This window comes from Scyliorhinus torazame, chromosome 4 (genome assembly GCF_047496885.1).
Source record: "Scyliorhinus torazame isolate Kashiwa2021f chromosome 4, sScyTor2.1, whole genome shotgun sequence".
In the NCBI taxonomy this organism is placed as follows: Eukaryota; Metazoa; Chordata; class Chondrichthyes; order Carcharhiniformes; family Scyliorhinidae; genus Scyliorhinus; species Scyliorhinus torazame.
Window position 1 is genome coordinate 108,023,543 of NC_092710.1, and position 21,154 is coordinate 108,044,696.

The following is a 21,154-nucleotide window of genomic DNA, read 5'->3' on the forward strand; positions in this document are numbered from 1 at the left end:
CAGGTTAAAGAGGTGTGAATTGTCTCAAGCCAGGACAGTTGGTAGGACTTCGCAAGCCCAGCCTTGCATTTATATTGTGCATTTCATCGACTCAGAATGTCTCAAAATGCTTTAAAGTGATCACTATTGTAATGTAGGCATTGAGGCAGCCAATTTGTGCACAGCAAGCTCCCACAAACAGCAATGTGACAATGACCAGCTGATGTCTTTTAGTGATGTTGATTGAAGGATAAATATTGACCAGGGGGGACTTCTGGTGGCCTAATGTAGGGGGAAGACGCACAAGTTGTGGCTTTTCTGCTGCTTTTTCTTCGTATTATGGGGTGTTTACTTTTGAAAACCCACATAGTTAATGGAATAAGGATCCTGCATGACATGCGGCACGGTAGCACAGTGATTAGCACTGTTGTTTCACAGCGCCAGGGTGCCAGATTCGATTCCCGGCTTGGGTCACTGTCTGTGCGGAGTCTGCACATTCTCCCTGCGTCTGCATCGGTTTCCTCCAGGTGCTCCGGTTTCCTCCCACAAGTCCGGAAAGATGTGCTGTTAGGTGAATTGGACATTCTGAATTCTCCCTCAGTGTACCCTAACAGGCTCCGGAATGTGGCGACTAGGGGCTTCTCACAGTAACTTCATTGCAGTGTTACTGTAAGCCTACTTGTGACAATAAAGATTATTATTATTAAATGCCCAGAAAAGGCAGGAGAAAGAAGTCCTCTCAGAGTTCTTCGGCAAGTAAAAGGGCGGAGTCAGTCTCTGAGGCTCCGTCCACTCTACTAACGGCCTAGGTACTTTGTAGTCCCTTGGCTAAGGAATTTGAAAATCACTGACGGATTGTGTCGGATGACTTCCAGAAATCAATAGAGGAGGCCTTGGCCCCCATCTGAGCAGCCCTGGGGAAAACTAATAAAATTGTGGAAGCCCATGGAGCCAAGATAAAAGGTATGGAAGCCTTGCTGGAATCGGAGCTATCTTCAGTGGTCGAAGCGAACAAGTGTTTGAAGGCCAAGGTGGATGATTTAGAGAATTGGTCCAAGAGGCCAAATATTAGAATTGTGGAGTTGCCGAAGGGTTGGAAGTCCCACAGAGTACTTTGCAGATATGTTTGGGAAGATGGTGGGGGAGGTTGGACTCACATCCCCTCCTGAGTTGGACCGAGCCCACCATACACTCCGGTAGAGACCCCGTCATGAGGATCCACCGCATGCGGTGATAGTGAGGTTCCATACATTCAAGGAGAAAGAGTGGGTTCTGAGATAGGCGAAGGAACATCGGGACTTTAAATGGGAAGCCCACGCCATCAGGTTCTATCAAGATGTGGGAGCAGAGCTGGCGAAGAAGAGCGCCACATTCAATACAGCGAAGGCCACCTTTATAAAAGTGGAGTCCGATTTGGTGTGGTCTACCCTCCTCGGCTTAAAATAACTTTCACTGGAAAGGACTATTTATTCAACCCACTGGGAGAGGCGGCCACATTTGTTAAAAAACATAAGTTGGGTGTGGTGTAATTGAGTTTTTGGGTTCTGGGGATGGGCATGTGGAATTGATGCATTATTGGGGTTCTATGTTTGTTCTTGTATTTTCTTGTTCTCGGTGGGGTTGAAATTTTACAATCTGTACAGTTCTGGTTTCGATTTGGGGTCTAGCTTTATGTGGGGGTTCTGTTTGTTATGAAAATATATAACTCCCTTTCAAAGGACAAGGTTTATAGGGTTTTAGTATTTTGTTGTCTGTAACCATTTTTGTTAAATCTAGTCAGGAGCCTCCCTGCTAAGCAGAGCGTTAGCTAAGGGGAGTGGTTATGAAGGGTTGGCTGCAGCTCATTAAAGCAGTTTTTTTAGATAATGAGCTTAGGGTTCTAGTTTTAGAGGTAGATTTTAGTTGTTTATGTTTGCCTTGCCTCTATTTGTGTGTGTATTTGTGTGTGGTTGTTTTCAAGGACAGTGGCAGTGGGAGGAGGGAGATGGGGGTAGTTTGCTGATAGTGACTGCAGGTCTTTCTTTGTCCAATGTGTTGATTTGGTTTGGTGGCCAACTTGAGTAGGCCTGCTTGCAGTGCCTGTTACTGGGGCTGGTTTAGTACAGTGGGCTAAACAGCTGGCTTGTAATGGAGAACAAGGCCAGCAGCGCGGGTTCAATTCCTGTACCGCCTCCCCGAACAGGCGTCGGAATGTGGTAACTAGGGGCTTTTCACAGTAACTTCATTGAAGCCGACTTGTGACAATAAGCGATTATTATTATTAAGTATCTTTTGGATAATCTCTCTTGGTGGAAATGGCTGACTCCGGATTGAGCAGGGCATGGGAGACCCCCAGTTCCCTTGGTCACCTGGACCGTTAGGGGGTTGAATGGCCCAGTGAAAAGGACGAGAGTATTTCCTCACCTTAATGGTTTAAACTCTGATGTGGTGTTTTTGCAGGAGACCCATTTATGGGTCAGGGACCAGGCAAGATTGCGGAAGGGCTGGGTAGGACAGATCTTTCACTTGGGTTTCGATGGTAGGGGCAGGGTGCAGCATTATATATGAATAAAAGGGTTTCGTTTTCTGCCTCCAAGGTTTTGGCTAACCCCAATGGCAGACATGTTATTGTCTTTGGCTCTCTGGGGTGGGAGGTTACCCTGGTGGTTATAGTTAATGTCTACGCCCAGAACTGGGATGGTACAAACGTTATTAATAATCTGCTGGACTCCCTCCCCGATTTAGACTCGCATCAGCTCATTTTGGATGGTGACCAAAGCTGTGTCCTGGACTCTAGACTGGTTCATTCCAAATCAAATATCTGGTTCCATCAGGGGTGGCCAGGGCTTTGTTGTCTTTCATGGAGCAGGTGGGGGGTTAGATCCTTGGTGCTTCTTACAGGTGATAAAAAATGTTCATTTTTCTCGCATGTTCATCAGGTATATTCTCGGATTGATTTTTTTGTGGTAACTAGGTCTCCCCTCTCTTCAGTGGTGTTGGCTGAGTACTCAGCAATTATTATTTTGGACCTGTCCCAAGTTGATAAGCGCTGGGCCTCTTTATTTAATACCATGTCACAGATACTCGGTATAGATTTGGAGCCATGACCACAGGTGGCCATATTTGGGTTGTCGGACTCGCCGGTGCTTCAGATGGGGGTGAAGATGGATGTCCTCGCCTCAGTCTCATTGATAATCCAGAGGTGAATTCTGCATGGATGGATGTCTCCTGCTTCGCCTAGTGCCTTAACGTGGTTGGGTGACCTCATGTCTTTTCTACATTTGGAGGAGGTCAAGTTCACCATTAGAGGGTTGGTGGAAGGTTCTATCTAAGATGGCAGCTATTCATTAACTTCTTTCAGGATCAAGTCACCGTCAGCTGTTAGGGGGTTTAGTTTTGTGTTTATATTAAAGTTAATATGTGCTTTTGATTTTTTGTCTCTTTTTCCTATTGTGTATTTCTGTTTGATTCTTTCGGGTGTTTTTTTTTATATTAAATTTTTTTAATAAACCTATTAAAAAATATATATTAACCAGGAGACCACCTCCCTTGCTCAAAGCATTGCTGTGGATCTTTTATTTCCACCCGAGAAGGCAGATGGAGCCGCGTTTAACATCTCATCCAACAGACAGCACTTCCAAGAGTTCTACGCTCACTCAGTACTGCACTTACCAGCAGTTTTATCCTTGTGTTTTGTGGGATTTGACCCACAACCTTCTGACTCTGTGATGAGAGTACTATCATTGAGCCACAGTGTGGAAGTGATGGTGGTTGGAGGTGCAGGGGGAGGCAAATGAGCAATGGGCAGAGGAGAGGGGGAAAGTTGGAACACGTGCTTCGTTTGACTCGGTCCTCAATGGATTTGGATTTTGTTTATTGTCACGTGTACCGAGGTACAGTGAAAAGTATTTTTTTGTGAGCAGCTCAACAGATCATTAAGTAGTTGAAAAGAAAAGAAAATACAAGAAAATACATAATAGGGCAACACAAGGTACACGATGTAACTACATAACACCGACATCGGGTGAAGCATACAGGGTGTAGTGTTAATGAAGTCAGTCCATAAGAGGGTCATTTAGGAGTCTGGTAACAGCGGGGAAGAAGCTGTTTTTGAGTCTGTTCGTGCGTGTTCTCAGACTTCTGTATCTCCTGCCCGATGGAAGAAGTTGGCAGAGTGAGTAAGCCGAGTGGGAGGGGTCTTTGATTATGCAGCCCACTTTCCCCAGGCAGTGGGAGGTTGTAGATGGAGTCAATGGATGGGAGGCAGGTTTGTGTGATGGACTGGGCGGTGTTCACGTCTCTCTGAAGTTTCTTGCAGTCTTTTGCCAAGCAGTTGCCATACCAGGCTGTGATGCAGCCAGATAGGATGCTTTCTATGGTGCATCTGTAAAAGTTGGTAAGAGGTAATGTGGACATGCCGAATTTCCTTAGTTTCCTGAGGAAGTTTAGGTGCTGTTGTGCTTTCTTGGTGGTGGCGTCGACGTGGGTGGACCAGGACAGATTTTTGGAGATGTGTACCCCTAAGAATTTGAAACTGCTAACCATCTCCACCTGGGCCCCGTTGATGCTGACAGGGGTGTGTACAGCACTTTGCTTCCTGAAGTCAATGATCAGCTCTTTAGTTTTGCTGGCATTGAGGGATAGATTGTTGTCAATGCACCACTCCACTAGGTTCTCAATCTCCATCCTGTATTCTGACACGTCGTTATTCTAGATTTGGCCCACTCTGGTCGTATCATCAGCATACTTGTAGATGGAGTTGGAACCAAATTTTGCCAGGGAACCTTAAATTGAAGTCTGGAGGCGGAACATGTTGACAATTCTCACTTATGCCGTTTTAACAATTTCTGTTACTACCGGTTCAGGTTTTGTTTAATTTTGGTTCTTTAAACACATATGCACATGCAAATAAAATGAAACCAGAGCTTTGGGAGTAATTAGAAAGTTTTTTTTTAATACCAATAAACTTTCCGTGTACCTTTTACTCCAAAGACTTTTAGATATCATCCCATTCCACCTAATTGTCGTAATGAGCGTGTGCTTCCCAATATCCCTCCTAGAAATATCCAAGAAACATTCAATTCTTAGACACCATGGGAGAGGAAATGTGGGAGAGATTGGCCTCAACAGCAGGGTAGCAGCACTGGGATGTCCTACCTGTTCAGAAACTGGGCCATTATCAGAAACTGGGCAATTATCGGGCAGGAACTGGGCAGAGCAATAGTGTGGCAGCGTTCTACAACAACCTGCTTACAATAAAACAAATACTCAAGATAAATTTTGGGTACACCTTAGAAAAAAAGAAATAAAACATACAGCACTTAGTGTGAACAGAAATGTACAATGAAGTGAGATGGGAATAAATAGAAGGATGTTTGATAATACTCTTGTGAGTATTGACAGGTAGAGAGATCTGGGTGTGCATGTCCACGGATCACTGAAAGTGGCAATGTATGTGGATAAGGTGGTCAAGAAGACATACGGCATGCTGGCCTTCATCGGTCGGGGAATTGAATATAAAAATTGGCAAGTCATGTTGCAGCTGTTCAGGGCCTTATTTAGGCCTCATTTGGAATATTGTGTACAATTCTGGTCATCACACTACCAGAAGGATGTGGATGCTTTGGAGAGGGTACAGAAGTGGTTTACTAGGATGTTGACTGGTATGGAGGACAATAGATGTGAGGAGAGGTTAGATAAACTCGGTCTGTTCTCACTGGAACGACGGAGGTTGAGAGGCGACCTGATAGAGGTCTATAAGATTATGGGTGGCATGGGCAGAGTGGATAGTCAGATGCTCTTTCCTAGGGTAGGAGAGTTAAGTACTAGGGGACAATGGTTTAAAGGGCGTGGGAAAAAGTTTAGAACAGATGTGCAAGGCAAGTTTTGTTTTTTTTACACAGAGGGTGGTAAATATATGGAACGCACTGCTTGGGGAGGTGGTGGGAGCAGGTGCCATAGCGGCATTTAAGGGGCATCTAGACAAATATATGAATAGGGTGGGAATGGAAAGATATGGAGTCCGTAAGTGCATATGGTTTTAGGCAGGTACCATGGTTGGTGCCGGCTTGGAGGGCCGAAGGGCCTGTTCCTGTGCTGTATTGTTCTTTGTTCTTTGATACTGAATAGAATAATGAGGGAGATGATGATGAATTGGGATGTTGAGGACAAATTAATACTATATGATCAATTGTGACTATGACAACACTGGGCCCAAGGAGGGAAGAGGCAGTTGGCAGACAACTGGTAATGGGCTGGATCATCTTCTACTCTTCCTAATTGTAGAATCTTTTTATGCTGACAGTTGTAAGGGATAACTTTCAAGATGCCAGTTCAGAACAAGAGAAATTTGCCAGAGTTAATTGTGGCCGAGCTGTCATTTTTGATCTTTTCATCCACAACCAGAGTTTGCACAGGAGTGCCGATATGATCAGTAGGACCAGCAACAGTCCAATCAAGACGAATGTTTCAACAGGAGGGAGATTTACTGAGCCTGCAATAAAGGAAGGTATTTAGATTAACAAATGTGTAAAAATCAAAATGGTAGATCAACTAGACTAGCTAAACCCATCAAACCTGCCCCCTCCCCAGTGACAGCGTCATGACCAGGCTCTTCCTAATGTACCCTTACCTTACCCCACATTTATTCCCTACAATGGCCACCCCCACCTCACACCGGCCATCGCCATCCACTGTTGGGGAGGTGATGGTATAGTGGCTTTGTCATTGAACTAGTAATCCAGAGACCCAGGGGGACAAGGGTTCGAATCCTACCATGGCAGTTGGTGAAATGTGCATTAAATAAAAATCTGGAATTAAAAGTCGAATGATGACCATAAAACAATGTTGATTGTTGTAAAAACCCATCTGGTTCACTAATGTCATTTAGAAAAGAAAATCTACCCTCCTCATCTAGTCTGGCCACCATGTGATTCCAGATCCACAATGTGGTTGACTCTGAAATTGTCTAGCAGGCTACTCAGTTCAAGGCTGTGTATGTGCGGTAGCAGCTGGTCAGCCTCCAGCCAGTGATGCCAACATCCCATAAATGAAGTTTTAAAAACCTTTGATGTAGGGGGGCCTTGGAGGAGGTGCCAAAACCCAGGACCAATAAGGGGAATGCTAAATACTCTGGAAAATTCTTTTCCAACCCTCTCAGGCGATCAAAATCAATGCAGGAGATCACATTGTCTACACCTACGATATATTTTAATTCATTGTGTGATGTGATCACTGCCCAGTGGGTAACGGCGTAGTTTCAGTTAGCCTGTTAGACGGATTAAAGACACATTGGATGGAGTTTTTACTGGCAAGAGGAGGCTGGATTGGGTGCGGACCGGAACTAAATTCCCCTGAAATAAACACCAAATCATCATCGTGCCCTGAGTTTCATCAGGATGGGATCGAAGGCAAGCGGGGAACTCCCTTGGATCTGTCCATTTTGTAATTAAGGTAATTTAAAGGCAACAAAGTATTGTCTTAACACTCAATTCAGAATGAACAAGGTGCCTGCTTCCCAGCTTGTCAGCAACTCACCAGGGTCACCAAGACAAGTACACAGCTAGAGGAGGTCCCTGATGTCTCTGATGAAGGGCAAGTGTATAAGGGACGCCAATGCCAGCAGCAACAGGAGCAACACTAGCAGCAGCACCAGCTGTCTCCCCCTCAGCCACATGCCCCTCTACAGGACAGAGAGATGGACATAGATCTGACTGGAAGGAAGCAAGATCCCCAACGTAAAGCGAATCTGCTCTTTCAGTTAGGGGCTGGTTTAGCACATGGGCTAAACAGCTGACTTGTCATGCAGAACTAGGCCAGCAGCGCGGGTTCAATTCCTGTACAAGCCTCCCCGAACAGGCGCCGGAATGTGGTGACGGGGGGCTTTTCACAGTAACTTCATTGAAGCCTACTTGCGACAATAAGCAATTATTATTATCATGTGTGAGCATTCGTGCTTGAGGAGACTCAGGCTCTCATGGCAGGTTGCTCCTGACACCTGCAGTCGCCTGGTACAAGAGGTCCTGCCCAGTGGACCAGATGGGCAGATATTGCCAATGGCCAACAAGGTGCCTGTCACCAGATGGCCACTCTTACCCTCCACCTCCCACCTCTACCTGGTCTCTGCATCTCATCCGCATTGTGTACCATCTTCTGCAAGGAGAGGAAGTACAGAGGTGCAAGTGCCCGTCATGACTTCTGTAATGACAACCAGCTGAATTCTCCGTTCTTGAGACTGTGTTGACGCCGGGGCAGGATTCATGGACTTCCACGACAGCAAAACTGGACCGATTCAGCGACTGTTAAGGGGCTAGCACCAGTGCCAGGTGGAACACAATCAATTCCAATGAGAAATGATGCTGGATTCACGATTGACACTCAGGAGGCTGACAAGCTGCAGCCGCACATACACACTTCACTCTCCACCAATACACACCATCCCAGCCAACAAGATGGCACTGGTTGTGCTGCAGCAGGCCCATACGGCTGATGGGTCGGCTGGGGCCAGAGGGCCCCTAGGGGGTTGGCACCCATACGACCTGTGGCCCTATGTTCACAGTGGGTAGTCTGCGCCGTGCACAGTGCACGGCTGCCTTGCCAGCTGCGGCAATGGTGTTCCATACCCATCCAGTCCGACCCCACAGCCCACCTCCTGGCTACCCCCCGCTACTACCCCCAGCCCTGGCAGAAGCCCCCCCGGCCAGCGGCATAACTGTCAGCAAACTATGGCGATGTTAGACACATTCTGTACCGCATTCTCTCCCCCTCAGCAGCCACAACACTTGTTTCACGATTTTTAAAAGCACAAGTTAACCTCGCCGTCGGGAATTCGACCCATTGGAGGCGGAGAATCGCGGAGGCCTCAGAGAATACCGGGTCGGGCCCATTAATGATATGCCGAAAACGGTTACCGTATGTGCATTCTGGAATGCATTGACACCTCTGTTGAGGCAACAGAGAATTGCGATTTGGCGTGCAATCGGCGCCCGCTGCGATTTCGGCACCGCAACCGATTCTCCGCCTAATCACGTTTCCCAATTCTGGCGTCAGCCAACAGAGTATCCCGCCCAACATTTGCGGAGGTGACTGTGAGACATGGTTAGGATAGGTGTAGCCATCTAAGATGGCCACCTGCAAAGGACCATGGGAATTATGGCCAACCCAGGACTCAGACAGATACACAGCCTATGTGTATCTAAAACACAGGTAACCAGACCTGACCGAAACCCCCGCTCATTTACATTTTAATGGCCCATTTTCCCAGGACAATAGAACTCCAATCAAGCAACCAATACAGCCACAGACTGATCGGTGCCACTCCCCTTACTCAGAAAGCACAACTGCCAAGATCAATGACCACTAAGGACCCACCCAGCTACCAAGGCACCTGCCCCTTTATTGGACGAAATTGAAGAGAGTGATCAGAGCCCTGTCGAACTATTGGGTTCAAGGTTAAGGACCGCCCCAAAGAGCGAGAAATCCCAGAGGGATAAAAGAGGACACAGCCATTTGATCTATCACTTTTGGATCCGGCCTGTGCCAACCCAATTGTAGCAGGAAAAGCCAGCCAAGTTCAAGACCAACGATCGCTACCTGATGGATGAGCCCAGCAGAGACAGAGCCACTTTCTTCGAACCAGCCAAGTGAAATCCAGATAAAGGCCTTAACCATTTGCACAGTGCCGGTCGCCCTGAAGTTAAGTATAGGTTATTGTAGCTGATAGGTGTAGTTTAACTCGTAGCAGATATTGTGTTTGCATGTTGAGATAACTCTTGTGTATATAAATAAACCATTTTTTGAACTAACTAACTGGTTGTGTGGTCATTTGATCGATATAAGGGAAGGCTTGTGGTTCACCAAGATAAAAAGAAATACCCACAGTATTGGTGACGCTGTTGGGACCGAAACAGAGCAACATTATTGGAGACCTATGACGGGACTCGATTAGAAGTGACTTTGTCACTCCGAGATAACCCACAAACTTTGAATCCAATTGCGAGAAAGAGAAAGAACCATAAGTGCAAGTCCCATATCGACCAAATAATTGAATTTCGGAAGTGTGTACTAACCCGCATGCATACCTAACAGGAAGAGTAAGGTAAACTCGTTAGAATTGTGTACATCTAGCGAGGGATTGTGAGCCAGAAAATAGCTTAAACCATACCCGCTGTTCAAATCGCCGCCTTATTCCCCTGTCCCAAATTAAAAGTAGTGACAGATATAAGAGAAGTAATGGCCACTAAAGCAATGGAAAGATTGATGAATCCACAGGAACCCGAGGTTGCAGTGACCAACAGAGCAAAGCAATGCCCCATATGTGATGAAGAGTTAAGGAAATACTTAAAGGGGAAAGGATGGTACCTTTGGTCGCATTTTTGCGCTAATGATGAGTCAGGTCCAGGAAAGATAGGACAGACTTGGTGGGAGAAACTAAGCGAGATCCACAAGAAAAATGTAGGGAAAGTCAGAAAGCCGATGGCAATAGTGTCCTGTTTGGCACAGTTGCGAGGCACAGAGGAGGTTGTGAACACGCTCCGTAGGCAGTTAATTGAGAAGGAAGAAAAGAACGAGGGAAACAGAAACGTGCACATCAATCTGGTCTAGTTCACCTTAGTAGCTTCCAGACCCAGTACGATAAAGCCTATCAAGATACACAGCGGGCAGTCCTGGCAAGAGAGGAAACAGAACAATAGGTCGCCCAGCTAACTAGCAAATGCGCAGATTTAAAAGCAGCTTTGAGAGCGCTCCACAGCTCCACTAAGGAACAGAGGCAGAGTACCGTTGACCATGCCAAATGCTGACAGAAGATAGAAAAGTTACAGTCGCTACTCTCAGTACAGAATGGCTTCAGGTACACTTTCGGGCAGGATTTAGATGAGGAAGATGCTCCCGATTGGCAAGAGTTAAACGAAAGCACCCAAAAATACGTAGAGGACACGGGAAATCAAAATCGAGCCCCCCATGCCTCAAAAATAAAAGCACCCGCAGCACCGACTGCACAGGCAGCACACAACCCCACTCACAATTCGACCCCCATGAATCCGGTTACCACACAACACAGGTCATCGGATCAGGAGGAGCCTGATATCGTTTCCACGACCCCCACTATCCATAACCCAATTAAGAGAAGCTTGCACGAAAATTAGTGCATTCCAGCCCACCGTAGACCTGCACAGCTTCTTTGAGGAGGTGCGGCAACAAAATGTTATGTACAGCCTAAGCGAGAGAGATTCCCTCCAATAAAGGGACCAAGAAACAACCTCCTTACCTTGCAGGTCAGCTGGGAGCGGGAGAGAGAGAGAGCCGGGACATTGAAAACAGCGCAGGAGATTTAAAAAGTGCGGGAGCTGCGATGCAGAGCGGACAGTTTAAACGTTCGCGGCCTGGGTGAGGTAAGTACTGTTTAAAAACTTCCTTTCCTTGCAGGTCTGCCGCTAGTTTCGGGAGTTCAGTTCCGGGAGCGGCCACAGGGAGCAAGTGCTGCTGGGAGAGGCAAGTGCTGTTTAAAAAGTTCCTTACCTTGCAGGTCAGCCGTTAGTTTCGGGAGTTCAGTGCCGGGAGCAGGCCTATTGGCTGACTGTAAATCAGGAAGGATACAAAAGGTGTGGCTGAAGTGCCTTTAGAAATGAAGTGCTGGAAGCAAACAGAGTGTATCTGAGTTTGGGTAAGGCTGAGTTCGGGTAAGAGGTGAGTGAGGGCTGTGTTTGTTTTTTTGGAGTTTGGTGATTGGGGTTGAGTTTCCAAAAAAAAAAAAAAAAAATCCAATTAATTAAGTAAATTAATTAACTAGTTAAGGGAATTTGGTGCTCATCTTAAGGAGGTGCAGAGAAGCAGACCTGTGAGGGAGTCTCGGGAGCAATTACATCACAGCCAACAGGTAAGTGATTGGCTTGTGACTGGTAAGTGATTTTTCTCTCTTTGACTTTCTCTTAGCTGTGTAGTGTAGTTCAAATTTAACTTCAGGTTTAAGTCATGGCAGGAGAGCTCAGACCCATGTCATACTCCTCTTGTGAGATGTGGCAAGTCAGGGACCCTTCTGGTGTCCCTGACTCCTTCATCTGCAAGAAGTGTGTCCAACTGCAGCTCCTGTTAGACCGCTTGACGGCTCTGGAGCTGCGGATGGATTCACTTTGGAGCATCCGCGATGCTGAGGAAGTTGTGGATAGCACATTCAGTGAGTTGGTCACACCGCAGATTAAAATTACTGAGGCAGATAGGGAATGGGTGACCAACAGACAGAGGAAGAGTAGGAAGGCAGTGCAGGGATCCCCTGCGGTCATCTCCCTCCAAAACAGATTTACCGTTTTGGAAACTGTTGGGGGAGATGGCTCACCAGGGGAAGGTGGCAGCAGCCAGGTTCATGGCACCGTGGCTGGCTCTGCTGCACAGAAGGGCGGGAAAAAGAGTGGCAGAGCTATAGTGATAGGGGATTCAATTGTAAGGGGAATAGACAGGCGTTTCAGCGGACGCAAACGAGAATCCAGGTTGGTATGTTGCCTCCCTGGTGCAAGGGTCAAGGATGTCTCGGAGCGGCTGCAGGGCATTCTGGAGGGGGAGGGTGAACAGCCAGCTGTCGTGGTGCATATAGGCACCAACGATATAGGTCAAAAACGGGATGAGGTCCTACAAGCTGAATTTAGGGAGTTAGGAGTTAAACTAAAAAGTAGGACCTCAAAGGTAGTAATCTCAGGATTGCTACCAGTGCCACGTGATAGTCAGAGTAGGAATGACAGGATAGCTAGGATGAATACGTGGCTTGAGAGATGGTGCAAGAGGGAGGGTTTCAAATTCCTGGGACATTGGGACCGGTTCTGGGGGAGGTGGGACCTGTACAAATCGGACAAATCTGGGTGGGACCGGAACCAATGTTCTCGGGGGTGTGTTTGCTAGTGCAGTTGGGGAGGGTTTAAACTAATGTGGCAGGGGGATGGGAACCGATGTAGGAAGTCAGTGGGGACGGAAACAAAAGGCAGGAAGGGAGAGTGTGTAAAGCATGACCAGAGAAAGCAGGGCAGAGAGCACGGAAAGTCTACATTAAACTGCATTTATTTCAATGCAAGGGGCCTGACGGGCAAAGCGGATGAACTCAGGGCATGGATGGGCACATGGGACTGGGATATTATAGCTATGACTGAAACATGGCTAAGGGAGGGGCAGGACTGGCAGCTCAATGTTCCGGGGTACAGATGCTATAGAAAGGATAGAACAGGAGGTAAGAGTGGAGGGGGAGTGGCGTTTTTGATTAGGGAGAACATCACGGCAGTACTTAGAGGGGATATATCCGAGGGTTCGCCCACTGAGTTTATATGGGTGGAACTGAAAAATAAGAAGGGAGAGATCACCTTGATAGGACTGTACTACAGGCTCCCAAATAGTCAGCAGGAAATTGAGGAGCAAATATGTAAGGAGATTACAGATAGCTGCAAGAAAAATAGGGTGGTAATAGTAGGGGACTTTAACTTTCCCAACATTGACTGGGACAGCCATAGCATTAGGGGCTTGGATGGAGGGACATTTGTTGAGTGTATTCAGGAGGAATTTCTCATTCAGTATGTGGATGGACCGACTAGAGAGGGGGCAAAACTTGACCTCGTCTTGGGAAATAAGGAAGGGCAAGTGACAGAAGTGTTAGTGAGGGATCACTTTGGGACAAGTGACCATAACTCCGTTAGTTTTAAGATAGCTATGGAGAATGATAGGTCTGGCCCAAGAGTTAAAATTCTTAATTGGGGCAAGGCCAATTTTGATGGTATCAGACAGGAACTTTCAGAGGTAGATTGGGGGTGACTATTGGCAGGCAAAGGGACGGCTGGTAAATGGGAGGCTTTTAAAAATGTGTTAACCAGGGTTCAGGGTAAGCACATTCCCTTTAGAGTGAAGGGCAAGGCTGGTAGAAATAGGGAACCCTGGATGACTCGAGATATTGAGACTCTGGTCAAAAAGAAGGAGGCGGCATATGACATACATAAACAACTGGGATCAAGTGGATCCCTTGAAGAGTATAGAGATTGTCGAAATAGAGTTAAGAGGGAAATCAGGAGGGCAAAAAGGGGACATGAAATTGCTTTGGCAAATAATGCAAAGGAGAATCCAAAGAGCTTCTACAGATACATAAAGGGAAAAAGAGTAACTAGGGACAGAGTAGGGCCTCTTAAGGATCAACAAGGACATCTATGTGCAGAGCTACAAGAGTTGGGTGAGATCCTGAATGAATATTTCTCATCGGTATTCACGGTGGAGAAAGGCATGGATGTTAGGAAACTAAGGGAAATAAATAGTGATGTCTTGAGAAGTGTGCATATTACAGAGGAGGAGGTGCTGGAAGTCTTAAAGCGCATCAAGGTAGATAAATCCCCGGGACCTGATGAAATGTATCCCAGGATGTTGTGGGAGGCTAGGGAGGAAATTGCGGGTCCCCTAACAGAGATATTTGAATCATCGGCAGCCACAGGTGAGGTGCCTGAAGATTGGAGAGTGGCGAATGTTGTGCCCTTGTTTAAGAAGGGCAGCAGGGAAAAGCCTGGGAACTACAGACCGGTGAGCCTAACGTCTGTAGTAGGTAAGTTGCTAGAAGGTAGTCTGAGAGACAGGATCTACAAGCATTTAGAGAGGCAAGGACTGATTCGGGGCAGTCAGCATGGCTTTGTGCGTGGAAAATCATGTCTCACAAATTTGATTGAGTTTTTTTGAGGGGGTGACCAAGAAGGTAGATGAGGGCAGTGCAGTAGACGTTGTCTACATGGACTTTAGCAAAGCCTTTGACAAGGTACCGCATGGTAGGTTGTTGCAGAAGGTTAAAGCTCACGGGATCCAGGGTGAGGTTGCCAATTGGATTCAAAATTGGCTGGACGACAGAAGACAGAGGGTGTTTGTAGAGGGTTGTTTTTCAAACTGGAGGCCTGTGACCAGTGATGTGCCTCAGGGATCGGTGCTGGGTCCACTGTTATTTGTGATTTATATTAATGATTTGGATGAGAATTTAGGAGGCATGGTTAGTAAGTTTGCAGATGACACCAAGATTGGTGGCACAGTGGATAGTGAAGAAGGTTATCTAGGATTGCAACGGGATCTTGATCAATTAGGCCAGTGGGCCGACGAATGGCAGATGGAGTTTAATTTAGATAAATGTGAGGTGATGCATTTTGGCAGATCGAATCAGGCCAGGACCTACTCAGTTAATGGTATGGCGTTGGGGAGAGTTATAGAACAAAGAGATCTAGGAGTACAGGTTCATAGCTCCTTGAAGGTGGAGTGGCAGGTGGACAGGGTGGTGAAGAAGGCATTCGGCATGCTTGGTTTCATTGGTCAGAACATTGAATACAGGAGTTGGGACGTCTTGTTGAAGTTGTACAAGACATTGGTACGGCCACACTTGGAATACTGTGTGCAGTTCTGGTCACCCTATTATAGAAAGGATATTATTAAACTAGAAAGAGTGCAGAAAAGATTTACTAGGATGTTACCGGGACTTGATGGTTCGAGTTATAAGGAGGGGCTGGATAGACTGGGACTTTTTTCCCTGGAGCGTAGGAGGCTTAGGGGTGATCTTATAGAGGTCTATAAAATAATGAGGGGCATAGATAAGGTAGATAGTCAACATCTTTTCCCAAAGGTAGGGGAGTCTAAAACTAGAGGCCATAGGTTTAAGGTGAGAGGGGAGAGATTCAGAAGGGCCCAGAGGGGCAATTTCTTCACTCAGAGGGTAGTGAGTGTCTGGAATGTGCTGCCAGAGGTAGTAATAGAGGCGGGTACAATTGTGTCTTTTAAAAAGCATTTAGATAGTTACATGGGTAAGATGGGTATAGAGGGTTATGGGCCAAGTGCAGGCAACTGGGACTAGCTTAATGGTAAAAACTGGGCAGCATGGACTGGTTGGGCCAAAGGGCCTGTTTCCATGCTGTAAACTTCTATGATTCTATGATTCTAAGGGGAGGGTCCGAGGTGGCCGTTGGCCTGCTTTGTTCTGGTCTCCTCCGGCGCTGGGGTGTCTGCCTTAGTATCGGTTACTCAAATGTTACTCTTTTGTTCCCGGAGATGGGCCATTAGTATGCTAATAATTTTGCAGTTTTGGTCTTGTCTGGGAGCTGCGGCTCCAATATGCAGACAAACCATGAACCTGCTTGTTTTCTCAGTATTGTCCATTTTTCTTGCAATCTTTGCAAAGTGTCCATTTTGTAATCGGGAAGTGGCCATCCCAGATGGCTACACTGTTCTTCAAACTTTTTTTCCGGGTACCCATTTTTACCAACCAGTCAACCTTCGGGACCCAACCCGGCCGACCTTCGCGACCCTACCCGGCCAACCTTCGTGACCCACGCCGGCCGACATTCGCGACCCACGCCGGCCGACCTTCGCGACCCACGCCGGCCGTCCTGAGCGACCCACCATTTTTTCTTACCTTATTTGCTGCTGATAAAAATGGCGGAAATGGTTTTGGGTCCCTTTGGCCCTCGTACACGCTCCTCCAATGGAACCTGTTGGATGAAGGTGAAGCCATCTGGTGTCGGAAAGTATGGAGTCTCCATCTGTTCAAAGCTTTGCATTTTTTTCCGTAAAATTTTATTAAATAAAGCCCCCCCGCACTTGTAAAAAAAAAAAAATAATTAAATGAATAAAATAAATGAAAAAAAAATTAAATGAATAAAATCCCCCTCCCTGAACTTTTTTAAAAAGCTAAATGAATAAAATGAATTTTAAAAACCCAAACTTGTAAAACAAAAAGCTGCAACCGTTTAAAAAAATAGCGGCCGCACTGCGCATGCGCGCCCAATCATCAGCACGCATGCACATAGTTTTGCACATGCGCGCCGATGATCGTGCGATGCGGCCAAATTCTTTTACATGTTTCCGGCCATTTTAAAGGCCGCTTGCAGTCGGCATTATTAAAAGTCGGCTGCTGCGCGGGGATTTGCGCGATCGGGAGCACCCCAAAGGACGGCTCCGCGACCCTCCCGACACCTGCCCGCCACCCACCCGCGGGTCGTGCCCCCGGGTTTGAAGAACACTGTTCTAGAGCATGGGAACAAACCCTACACCGACAGACAGATCAGGACAATATAGAAGCAAACATGCACCCAGTTAGGGCTAGCCATGACCCAGCATGGATAAACGAGGGTAGACACGAGAGACAGCATGCCAGAGCATAGGCACCACAAGGTTGTTATAATTGTGTCCACATAGGACATTACGCCCGCGACTGCCGACAAAACCCCCCGAACCATCAACGATACCAACAACCAAAACCCCACCTAGGAACAATGTTAGGCCCATGCATAATGTCAGCGTCCGTTCAGACGACTTAGCGTTTAACTCCACAGATTGACGGTGTTCGGACTCCCCAACTTGGGTCTGTGACACACGCTGGGACTAATCAAGCAGACCAGTAGTTACAGGCACAGTCCGGGGACATACAGTCGATTTTCTTTGGGACACAGGTGGAACCCGCACCACTTTAAACTCCTCCACCATGTTTCAACAGGACAAACGGCATCACCCTGAGTGGATTCACAGGCCACATGCAACAAGGATATATCACAGCTCCCGTACCCATTCAGATAGGGAACATTAGCACACTGGGCTAAATAGCTGGCTTTTAAAGTAGACCAAGGCAGGCCAGCAGCACAGTTCAATTCCCGTACCAGCCTCCCCGAACAAGCGACGGAATGTGGCAACTAGGGGCTTTTCACAGTAACTTCATTGAAGCCTACTTGTGACAATAAGCGATTTTCATTTAATTTCATTAGCACCAAACACCCTGTCGTTTTAGTTGGCTTACCCCAAACCGCAGAGCACATTTTAGGCATTGATTTTATGAGCTCCCATATCCTTTTGTTTTACCCAGTAAACAAATGTGTATGGCGAATGGCTAAAACAGCTGGGGGTCCCGCTACGCTCACAGTAGGGGATTATGAAAACAGGATTTTCTCAGTAGGGGACTATTGGTTTAACCCGCAAACAATTAGTGCAGACCAGACGATTAGAGAGATCCTCATGAAACACAAAGCTTCGTTCGCACAACACAAACACGACTGTGGGAAGATCCCAGGTACAGTGAAAATTTCAGGTCCCGATCCAAAGCCACAAAAGCAATACAGTTTCCCACAGCAAGCCAAGAGTGAGATTTCTAAGGTTATTAACAGTTTGTTAGGCCAAGGAGTTATTTGACCCATAGCCTCCACAAATAATGCCCCAATTTGGCCCGTAAAAAAGCCTGATGGTACATGGCGACTAACGATCGACTATCGAGAACTTAAGGTAACCCCTTTAGCAGCCCCCACTGTTGCCAAGAGTCCCGCGACCATGCTCAAACAGGGAGGACAGGCAAAGTATTTCACAGTGCTGGACATCAACAATGGCTTTTGGTACATCCCGTTAGACAGGGCCTGCCAGTATAAATTTGCATTTACGTTTCAAGGTCAGCAGTACACGTGGACATGCCTCCCACAAGAATTCCATAACTCCACCTCCATTTTCCTCCGATAATTGGCCAACAGACTTTCTAAATTTTCCCGACCTGAACGCCTCATACAATATGTAGACGATCTGCTCTTGCAAACGGACACAAAAGAGGAACACGTAGTGCACTTATCTGAATTACTAGGCCTACTGCAATCATTCGGGTGCAAGGTAAACCCCAAAAAGGCCCAGATTTTAAAGGAAAATGTTCTTTATTTAGGCACCATCATCACCCACGGTGAGAGAGAAATTGAGCAAAAACGGATCAAGTCCATCGTTAAATTGCCCCTGCCCCAAAATGTCACTGCAGTCCAATCATTCCTAGGTTTGGTAGGATATAGAAATTATATAGATGGTTTTGCCACCAAAGCAGCCCCACTCTCAGAGCTCCTTAAAAAGAACGCCCCATGGAAATGGCTTTCGCAGCACACAGAAGCCATTGATGATTTAAAACACACCCTAGGCACAGCCCCCGCTTTACAAGTTCCAGACCAGACTTGCCCTATGCCATCGAAGTAGCAACCACCGACTGAACCCTATCAGCAGTACTCCTGCAAGAACAACACGATCACTTAGGACCCATAGCCTTTGCCTCAAGAGTATTAGACCCCGTAGAGCAAGGATTCTCAGCCTGCGAACGGCACTTGCTTGCAGTCTTTTGGGCAGTACAGTACTTTTCGTACAGCACAGGCCTCAACCCAGTCACAATCTTGACCGAGCACACCCCCACGCAACTGTTACTAGACGGTAGATTAGAGGACGGTTCAGTCAGCCAAATCAGAGCAGCTTGCTGGATACTACTATTACAAGGCAGGGACATTACGATAAAACGCACCAAAAGCCACACATTTCTGGCCGATAATCTCCAAAATGCAGGGACCACACATGAATGCCAGATCATAGCACCCAACACCACACAGGACCCTTTTATCCCAAAGTCACTACACCCATGAGCAGGCAGTAAGACACAGGATTCCCAAACCACAGACGGTTCTTCCACAATCGAAAATTGAGTTAGAATTACTGGTTGTGGAATTTACGTGGAAGACTCGCAGGAACGCCCACTAGAAGAGATCTCTTTAAAATTGCCCGGCCTCCTAGGTTCACAAGTAGCAGAACTCGCAGCCATAGCCTAAATAATTCAGCACCCCGACTCTTTTCCAACCCCCGCAGACATACACTCGGACAGCGAGTATGTGTGCAACAGCTTAACAGAATTCCTGTCCCTGTGGGAATCTCGAGGTTTTGTTTCAACCGATGGAAAACCCCTACCCTATGCCCCGTTGTTAAAGCACATTCTCAAGACAGCCTCAGATCGCACATATGGTATTGTTAAAGTAAGAAGCCATCATCGCTCGTCCCCACCCGGTAATGTAAAGGCAGACGCCTTAGCCAAAGCAGGATCACGCCATGGTCATTTCTGGCAGCCACCCGAAAGCGAACCGATACACGCAGTCCAGGTTTCCCAGACCAATATTGAGGATCTATCCCAAGCTCAAAAAGTAGACGACACCCTCAAACAGGTTTTAGACGGCAACTTCCCAGCCCCCTATGATTAATGGAAGGACGCACTGACTGTACAGGACGACATAGTTTTAAAAAACGGAATTTATGTGGTCCCCACCCAGGACAGAAACCAGCTCATTTACCAATTTCCTGACGGACATGGACATCAGGGGATAGACAATACGATTGCCCATTTAAGACCTTTGTGTTGGTGGACCGATTTAAAAAGCAATGTAACCAGTTATGTGGGGAATTGCCTTATCTGTGCTCAGAACAATGCTGAACGTTACTCAAAGAAAGGACAATTACGTCACACCCGACCTGTGAATGGCCCTTGGACAAATTTGCAAATCGATTACATTGGCCCCCTTCCCCCTTGCAGAAACGGTTTCAAGTACGTGCTGGTTGTAATCGACACCTTTACTAAATGTGTAGAAGCATTTCCCTCACGGACAAACACAGCAAAGGCCACCGCTAAGATTTTGACCCAACAGATATTCACACGCTGGGGTCTCCCCCGCAGCATTGAGTCAGACCAAGGTTCCCACTTCACCGGCAGAGTCATGCAAAATATTTCAACTATTTTTGGGATCAGGCAGAAATTCCATATAGCCTATCACCCCCCAATCCAGTGGCATTGTCGAGAGAATGAATCTAACTTTAAAAGTGACCATTAGGAAGATGGTGCAACAGAACAATACCACGTGGGACACAGTCCATCCATTTGCTCTCATGTTTATTTGGAACACTGTTTCCAGTTCCACAGGTTTCACCCCCCACACTCTCATGACCGGACGGCCCATGAAGGGTACTGAATATTTATTAGGCCTCGATCTGGCAAGCCATACAGTAACCACCCTCACCCATGAAAAAGCAGTCCAACAGGTTACAGATAACATTAAAGCAGCACAACTTGCTGCAGCTGGCCGATTAGGCGCTAGAAAGAAGCAGAGTAAAGGCTGCTTTGACAAAACCGTCCACCCCGTAGAGTAGACAGTCGGTCAGCAAGTAATGGTTTCACTTTACAACCCCAGTTCTTTCCTCTCCCCCAAATTTGCAGGACCCTACTCCATTTCAGACAAAGTGAGCTTCTCCGTGTACAAGATAACTTTCCCCAACGGTAAAACTGGTTGGTTCTGCATCAACCAACTCAAAGTCTATGGATCACAATGTAGTCACTCCCACCACATCTCTCTGGCAATAGGAAACGATTAGGCCCCGCCCATCGACAACCTAG

General features: G+C 46.9%; 1 protein-coding gene across 2 annotated transcripts in view; it reads right to left on the reverse strand.

Annotated features, from left to right (window-relative positions):
* Positions 1-4,892: 4,892 nt before the first annotated feature.
* LOC140411621 (pancreatic secretory granule membrane major glycoprotein GP2) overlaps positions 4,893-21,154 on the reverse strand; it is an 82,026-nt gene continuing 65,764 nt past the window's right edge. For both annotated transcript variants that reach the window (XM_072500677.1, XM_072500676.1), the window contains one exon: positions 4,893-6,451. In XM_072500677.1, coding sequence (XP_072356778.1) covers positions 6,279-6,451 — 173 coding nt within the window. In that variant the 3' untranslated portion in view covers positions 4,893-6,278. The remainder of the gene's footprint in view (positions 6,452-21,154) is intronic.